The sequence below is a fragment of the Amblyomma americanum genome, chromosome 1 (genome assembly GCF_052857255.1).
Source record: "Amblyomma americanum isolate KBUSLIRL-KWMA chromosome 1, ASM5285725v1, whole genome shotgun sequence".
Classification (NCBI taxonomy): Eukaryota; Metazoa; Arthropoda; class Arachnida; order Ixodida; family Ixodidae; genus Amblyomma; species Amblyomma americanum.
In genome coordinates this window covers 557,084,828-557,093,519 of record NC_135497.1, presented here as the reverse complement: position 1 = coordinate 557,093,519, position 8,692 = coordinate 557,084,828, and the positions used below count along the sequence as shown (strand labels likewise).

Below are 8,692 nucleotides of genomic sequence, written 5' to 3'. Positions count from 1 at the left end.
TTTTTTTGAAACATTCATATATTTAGACCATATTTCAATGGTTATTCAGTAAAATCCTAAATTATTAGTCTAAATTAAAGAACTCCAAAAAGTACTTTAATGCGCAATGTAATGATTGAACAGATGGCCATGGTGTATATATTGTTTATAGAGGAGGCAGCTTTAGCTGGCTGTTATGCCATTTGGCTGTGGGGTACCGATGTGCAATGCGTTTATGCTGTCCCCATTCCTTCTCATGCCCAGCTCTACCCCACTGAGCCTGCGTCCACTCCTTCTGCCCAGCCTGCACCAAGCCTTCAGTCAAATGTGGATGCAAAGGTTCTGCATGTGCCTCAGCAGAAACTCCCATCCAACAGGCCTGACATGGTCCTAGTCTGGAGGACACCAGATGGGCTGTTTGTGCAGCAGCAAAGCTTGACTGGGGAGTTGAAAGACATGATGGAGGCACTGAACGCCTGGGTCAAAAGCCACAGTCCCGAGCCCAGCACCACAAAGTACTCCAAGGGGGACTACGCCTGTGCTTTGTTCAGCGAGGATTCCATTTGGTATCGAGGCCAGGTACTTGTGCTCTTTGTTGTGTGTGTGTGCGCTCCAGCATACTCTATCAGTAGTAGCACAGTGTTTCCTTTTCTCTCTGCATTTATGGAAAGGAGTTCAAAACAGTAGATGCGTTTAAATTACAGTGCTGATGATGAATGCTTTTTCAGTGCCGAAACAATAGTGCACCTGTTTTATGAGCTACAGAAGGCATTACAAGTGGCACACCATTGATCATTGTTGTGTTACCACATGTAGGCTGTTCGGGTGTTTCGGGGCAAAAATTTTGAGAACCCCTGTGATAGACTAGTATATCTGCCTGCATGACCACGCATGCGCCACCCTACGCACCGGACTCTGGTCTGGAATTGCCAACGTAACGTGTGGTGCCGCATCGTTGCTAACTCGTTTTTTGCACCTGGCGTTCGCACTAGAACGGACAAAACATAATGCTGCACAAAAAAACTAGAATGTTGGGCACTCATGCTAGCGGCACGTTTCTTTGCAGCGACGCGCCACCCGCCAGGCGCAGCCGCCGTAGTAGTGTGTCATTCACCCGGTGTTGCTAGGCCTAGCGTGCTTCATATTGACACCGCAGGTCTAACCTCAATGCCAGTTTACCATCACAAAGTCACCTCACAATAAAATGAACATAAATTGATTTCTGGAAGGCCTTCGACAGTAAACCGCACGGAAAAGCAGGCCAGGCTGATGCCATGTTACATTGACGGCGGTGGGCCACACGTGTCGTGTTGCTCTGAACCGTCGCTCATTCGAGCACTAGATCTTCAGAGGATCTTGATCTTAACTTAGAATCATGTTGCATTTGCCAGTAAACTGATCTATCAACCTGTTTTACTTTTTACGGTTGATTCGTGCCGGTCGCCGGGTGCGCAGCATTCATACTTTCAAATTTGAAGGAATCACCGGGAGTGCACTAATTCATCATAAAAATTCGTGTTGCAGCATAACAAGAAGGAAGCATAGTCGGGACTTCAATGCAGTCGCAAAAGTGTAATGGAAAAATGCCAGTCTCATGTAAGGGCCACACATCGTCAAAACGGTTGAAGAAAAGGTGCGGCCCTTACGCGAGTTTATATGTTAACTTGAAACTGGTGAAGTGCACAAAGTCTACGTAATGCAAATGGCTGTTTTCTGGTTACTGTGTTCATTGTTTTCAACTTTTCAAGATCTTGAGCATTTGTCTGCACAGGTGTTCACCTAGTGAACCACTGACTTCTGGGGATAGGCACTGGTAATCAGTGGTAATTTTCTTCTACTTTCTGTAGCTGCCGCCATCTGTCTGAAAATTGTGCGCTGGGAAAATGGGCCCATTCACTGCATATGCTTCATGTTTTCTCTTTTGAGGAGAAATGATCAGAGCATGCATGAATGTGTTGATCTTTGCACTTTCAGCACAGTGTTGGTTACTTCAAGGAGCACGACTGCTCTTCTCTGTGCAGGTTTTGAGTGAGCAGTCCCCCGATGGAACATACCTGGTGCTGTTCGTAGACTTCGGCAACAGGGAGCGGATGCTAGCATCTTCTCTGCGCCCGCTGCCGCTGAGTTTTGCCGAGAAGCCACTCTTTGTCTTCTGTGTGGTGCCCCAGAATGTGCCTACGGAAAATTCCCGGCTGGCAGCTCTGCTGCAGCAGGAGCCATTCACAGCCGTGCAGGTGGAAACCACTCGGGCAGGTCTGCCAGTTGTTAGACTGGAGTGCAAGGATGGCACCTGCATCAACGACCTGATCAGCCATGCACCTCACAAGGTAACTGATCTGTTTTGACGGCAGGTGTACATAGGTTTTTGTGCAAGTTGAGGAACACCTTGTGGTTGCAGCCAAACCCACTTATGACAGTATTGAAGTGCCAAAGAAATATTATTATAACAGATAATTATTATAACCAGGCTATGCCGAAAAGAATTGAAAACTACAAACTTCAGAGCATTATTATATTTACCCGATTGTAAGTCTGAAAGTAAGTCGACTCCCGCCATACGCATGTCAGGAAAAATAAAGGGTGCGCCCACGGGCCATATTACAATGTGTAAATGTATTATTCACTGGACTACTCATCCACGCTTGTGCCATCGTCCTCGCTAGTACTGCTGTCATCGCTGCTGCGGTCCCACAGCTTGTCGTCCAGCAAAATCCCCCACCTTCAGATAATTCGAAAATTTATCCTGGTCTTTTTAAAGTCTTGAATTAATGCAGTTTTGTAATAGCCTTCCCTACTGAAAGAGAGTCATTTGCATCGCCATGACATCATGCTGCATGGTCATGTGCTTTTTTCGGTTTTGCTGCGCCTGCTCGATCCATCGAACATGCACATGCATGCGTTTTTGCATTGTAAGTGTGGTTTGGCTGGCGTGGTTGTATCACTTCCTTGTTTTTATTTCTTGCAGGGTTTGCTCTCAGTGACCAGATTTAATTGTTATAACCAATTTTGTGCTGTGGTAGGATTGTTATAAGCGGTTTATCTTACCATAGAACACATGGTAATGCTAAGGGGGCCACAGTTGTCCATTCTTATATCTGATGTGATGTTCTGACCAGTATTGTCATAAGTGAGTTTGGCTGTATTCCAGAGCCCACAAATAGGGACAAATTTTATGTTGCTGAGCTTAAGGTTGTGGCATCAAATCGCATCTGTGGCGGTTTCTTTTCAGTGGGCGCAGAATGTTGACGCATCCTTGTATTATGCGATGTCGGTGTTCTTTTAGAAACCCCTAGGGGTTGGAAAATGAAACTGGCCCCTCCGATCCAGTGGCTCTCGTAGACCGTGTGGAACCTTGAGGTGTTCAGGCCCACATACCTACCCCATATTGTTACATGACAGGAGACATACTCAATGCAACGCACACAAGAACACTCTGGTCAAAACTTAGTGCCCAAAGCATGCATAAAACTGTTACCCTTCGTTCACATTATCCTTTACAATGTGATGACAACTTCAGTCCACTCTGCAACAATTAATGACTGACCGTCATCAACAGGAAGACATTATCCTTGTGGATTGTGATTAGCTGGTCTGCATGTAAGGCAAGGTTGTGCAGATGGGAACTGTAGTAACACTAGTAGAGGCAGGTGCTCCGGCTTTGTCGCACCTTTGTGCCTCGCCACCGTTGGCATCACAGGGGTCAGCAGCAAGGTTGCCATTTTATTTATTTCAGTATACTGCAAGCCAGAGTTGGCCCAAGCAGGAGGGGCATACAACTAAAAAAATTTCTAAAAGAGCACCAGCTACAAAACCGCGAGTCAGTAAACAGGACACAAAACCAGAGTCATCAAACAAGATACTGGGAGTCATACAATAAGTTCTTGAGCTCCTTCTCAAAAATCCTAGACTTACATAAACCCGAAGGAAGGCCATTCCACTCCGCGACAGTGTCCGGAAAAAAACTGTTCTTAAACCCACTAGTTCGCGCGAAAATTGGTGCTAATGACTGCTCATGTACATGACGTGTTCTCCTAGTGCTCGCCAGCTTCACACAATCAGGAAGATCTGCCTTCAGATTTCCAGACATGTAATTATGAAGCAGTACTAGACGGGTAACTTTTCTTCTTATTGCCAAGAACTGTAAATTACTCTTTCGAATTAATGCAGTTGGAGAGTCTATCCTTCTATATTTCCCATAAATAAAACGAACTGCTTTTCGCTGAACACGCTCCAGTTGAGCAATGTTTTTCTTGTTATGCGGGTCCCACACTGCTGCCGCATATTCAAGTCGGGACCTAACACAATCCTTGTATGCAGTGATTCTGGTGCTCACGGGAGAGTTTCTGAGTTTTCTTTTAATAAACCATAATTTCTTTACTGGTGATGAGCAGATGTCAGCGATATGAGTGGACCAAGTAAGTTTGTTCGTGAGGGTTACTCCGAGGTACTTATAGCTTTCTACTTCTAAAATGGGATGATTGTGAAGTATATAACTGTGAAATCTGGGCACTTTTTTCCTTGTGATTCTTAATAGTACGGTTTTGTTTGGATTAATATCCATGCCCCAGCGCTCACACCAGTCCGCAATTGCTAATACAGTTTTTTGAAGTGACAAGTGATCAGAATCACCTACTACCTCTTTAAAAACTATACAATCATCGGCAAACAGCCTCACCTCTACATCCTTTTCAACAATATCCACTAGGTCATTTACATAGATTAAAAATAACAGGGATCCCAAGACACTGCCTTGAGGAACCCCTGAAGTCACATGCAGCATGTCAGAACAAGAGTCCTGGATTGCTACAAATTGCTGCCTATCTGTAAGATAGGCATGCACCTACTGAATTATAAAAGAGGGAAGTCCAATCGATTCAAGTTTAAACAATAATTTTTCGTGAGGCACCTTGTCAAATGCTTTACTAAAGTAAAAAAATAAGACGTCTGTTTGTCCGGAAGCATCCAGCACTCTTGAAAATTCATGCACTACAGATAAAAGTTGGGTAACAGTAGACATACCTCTCCTAAAACCATGTTGGTAAGCTGTTAAAATATTACGGTCCTCTAAAAATTTTACAATATAACAAAAAATAGCATGCTCTAACAACTTACAGCAATTATTCGTCAAAGAAACAGGGCGATAATTGGTAACTAGTTGGCAGTCACCTTTCTTAAGAATAGGGACAACTCGAGCCTTACGCCAATCAGACGGTATAACACCTGTTGTCAAAGACAAGTTAAACATATCAGTTAAGTATTGAGATATTTGTTCCACGTAGCGTTTAAGAAATGAATTCGGAACACCATCGGGTCCGGAAGATTTTTTTGTGTTAAGTTTAAGTAACATTGCTAAAACTCCTTCGCGACTAATTATCAGTTCGTTACTGCAAACAGAAGAATAATCATTACTACAAACACACTGAGGTTTAAAATCATCTAGCTTCGTGAAAACACTCTGGAAGTAATTGTTAAAATGCGTTGCAATCTCATTAGCGTCTGTTATAGTCACCTCGTCAATTTTTATCTTCGTAATTTCGTGCCTGGAAGGATTCAAATGGCGCCAGAACTTTGATGGGTCCGACCTCATGAACTCTTCAAGCCTGTTTTTGAAAAAGCTATTTCTGGCTTCTCTTATTTTGTCTGCCATCTTGCTTTTTAATGACCCAAACAGTGGAGTTCCTGTCCTGTGCTGTTTCCTAAGTCTTTTAAGTTTCCGTTTAACATGAATTATCTCTCTATTAATCCAAGGATTTTCACTGCGTTTAACGACTTTCTTGAGCGGAACAAATTTGTCAATACAAAACTTAACTGCATTGCAGAATTGTGTCCAACAACCCTCAACATCACTGGTAACAGAGCTAAGGTGACATTCCAAATAATCAAGAATCGCGACATCATCAGCTCTGCTAAAATCTCTGAAGCTGATCACTTTAACGGTTTTATCGGTCTTATCACCAGTGATTTTCCCGCAAAAGCATATTAATTTGTGGTCGGAGATGCCACGCTCTACGTGAACAGTGCCATTACTGAACGACTCGCTCACAAACAACAGGTCCAAGATCGCTGATCCCCGTGTACAGTCATTCACAATCTGTTCAAGATTGAGCGAGAACATCATATCTACAATGAAATCATTAGACGAAGAGAGGCCATAGTTCAAGTCATTCCAGTTAACAGACGGCAAATTAAAGTCACCGGTAATAATTATATTCTTACCACGAAATTTCAGCAAATAATCGTATAGCCTGCTCAAAAACAAATCATCCGAGTCCGGCGCACGATAAACTGCACAAAGAACAAACGTGTTCCCCCAAATAGAAACCTTCAAACACAAACTTTCATGGTCTTCTAACTGGTCGATTTCAAAGACATCGATACTGTTTTTTAGAATGATCGCTACTCCCCCACCACGGGAAGCCCTATCTCTTCTTTGCATTTTATATCCTGGTGGTATAATCTCATCATCTCTAATCATATCGTGCAACCAGGTTTCAGTTAGCACGCAGATGTGCGGATCATACTGCAATAACATGTGTTCAAGTTCGTTCACCTTATTAACTATACTTCTAGCATTCAGAGAAATCATACGGAGCTGGTGTGACTTTCGTTGCTAGCTTTGGGAAAGCGCACTGCACAAATCAGGAACCAAACGGCGAGAGCCTGTCTTTTCATCCCACGTGTAAACTTTGCCATCAATTCGAAGCTTATCGTGTTACAGTGACACCTTTTTCCCGGCTGCCTTATCTGCTCTAGCACTTTCCCACAGCTGCTTGCGTATGCGCTGCGTGTCAGCGGTGTAATCATTCTGCAAACTTATTCCAGTTCCTTTCAGCTTCCTGGCATTTCGCAAAACTTCTTGTTTCTCTGCATAGTTGTGAAAACTTAAAATAACCGGCCTTACCAACGAACCCTTTCCTAGTCTTTGAATTTTTGCAATAGAAGAACAGGTCACTCCCAATCTATGCTTGATAACATCGTTGACTATTGCATTACGCAATTCAAGTTCAGATTCATTTTCGAGCTCTGAAATCCCAAAAACCACAAGGTTAGATTTCCGATCACGGTCTTCAAATTTGGGAAATATTTCATGCTGGTTCCTCAGGATATCCTTAACATTAGCTGTGAAAGCGTTTAGTTGCTCCGTCCCCGCCCCATTTGATTTCAACTCATTGATGCTTACTTCAAGGTTAATCAGACGCCTACCAAAACCAGACACGATTTCTTCAGTGAGTTTAAGGCATGCTTTGATGTCTGCAATGTCAGCCCTAATGGCCTGTTGTCCATCAATAATTCTGAGATAGGTTTCCTCCAGTGGGGGACCAGGGTTAACCTCGATATCCCCGCACAACACCAGCATACAGGAGCAGAAACAGTTGTAGGCAATATTCAAACACATGCGTGGGCACATCAACTGTTCTACTGCAGAGCTCAGTGCAGCAGAACTGCCAGGTGGCACTGGTACATTTTACCACCTGTGCCTAAAACACTAGTAGCTGTTCAAACCTGGCATTTTTTTTCTGCGACGATATCAAACATTGCTGAACATTGAATCTTTTGAGCCCTGGTAGCAAGAAAATGTCTTTCCTGCACTGCTTGCTTTTTTTTTTGCTGCAGGACCCTGCACAGTCAGCAGCGACTGGGTCAGCACCGCAGGAGGAACCGCAGAAACCACCTGTTGCGGTCCAGACCCTTGTAGATGTTCCTGACTGTCCCCTTCCCAAGGGACTATTCGATGCTGTTGTCGCATCAGTGGAGGGCAATCTCGTCTACACCCAGCCAATCATCCGCGCCCCGGGCCTGTTGAAGGTCACGGAGGCACTGGTTAACAAAGCCCGACGAGATCCTGGCTACAAGTTCACCGAAATGCCTCCTGTCAACCAGTGTGTGCTGGCTCTCTACTCAGATGAGCAGTAGTACCGTGCCCGCGTGGTCTCGGCAGATGAAAGCGGCTCCATGGTACACTGCAGTCTCATAACTTTCTGCTGAAGTGTCCTTTAAAAGCTTTTAGTATTTAAGGGCTCCTTGCCAGTCTGTCAGTTTTTCATTGCCAGGTTTTCAGCAAAATTAATGATTTACTTGTGACCTATTTTCTTGGTAAAATGAAGCCCGAAATTTTACCTTTTGATAGTGGTTGTCATCTGGTACTTGCTGTTCGGTTCACATTGCAATTTCTTGCAAGTCATAACTGAGTAGCAGTTGAAAAGTGAAGTTGTTTCCAGTTCTTTTTGGCCTTCTTGCGCATTGCCCTTCGCTGCTCCTAGTCCAACTGGTCCACTTTCATCTGCAGGTGCGGGTGCAATTCTTGGACTACGGTAACACAGAAACAGTGTCCGTCAAACTGTTGTTGCCGATGAAGGAAGAACTGCCCAAAGAACCCGCCAGCGCCCTGGCTGTGCGACTTGAGGGCACACCGATGCTATCGCCCAGGGCCGGTGAGTGAGTGAGTGAAAACATTTATTGATTTCCAAAGGGATTCGCGGATCGAAGGCTCCGTCGTCTTCATGCTTGCGCCGGCGACTCGAGTCTTCTTTCAGCAAGGGTGGGCCCCTATTCCAAGGCTCCACTGAGTCGTGCTGCACCGGTCGCGTGCTCTATAAAGGCCCTCTGAGCCGTGAGCTCGCTGCTGGTGAGACGGCTCTCCCATTGCTCCGCACTCGGGTGTTTGTGTTTGTGAAATGCCTCGTTACGTTCGCATTCCCATGTGATGTGGTAG

At 44.6% G+C, this 8,692-nt stretch overlaps 1 protein-coding gene across 1 annotated transcript; it reads left to right on the top strand.

The window, feature by feature from the left end:
- Positions 1 to 254: 254 nt before the first annotated feature.
- Positions 255 to 8,404, top strand: LOC144108413 (staphylococcal nuclease domain-containing protein 1-like). Its single transcript, XM_077641658.1, has 4 exons — positions 255 to 558; positions 2,001 to 2,306; positions 7,594 to 7,935; positions 8,267 to 8,404. The coding sequence occupies exons 1-3, from the start codon at positions 364 to 366 to the stop codon at positions 7,891 to 7,893; spliced, it is 801 nt and encodes a 266-aa protein (XP_077497784.1). The 5' UTR covers positions 255 to 363; the 3' UTR covers positions 7,894 to 7,935; positions 8,267 to 8,404.
- Positions 8,405 to 8,692: the final 288 nt, after the last annotated feature.

Coding starts and splice junctions, on each gene's coding strand:
- LOC144108413 (XM_077641658.1), top strand. CDS start 364: ATGGTCCTAGTCTGGAGGACACCAGATGGGCTGTTTGTGCAGCAGCAA. Junction 559..2,000: donor CCATTTGGTATCGAGGCCAG/GTACTTGTGCTC, acceptor TTCTCTGTGCAG/GTTTTGAGTGAGCAGTCCCC. Junction 2,307..7,593: donor TCAGCCATGCACCTCACAAG/GTAACTGATCTG, acceptor TTTTTGCTGCAG/GACCCTGCACAGTCAGCAGC.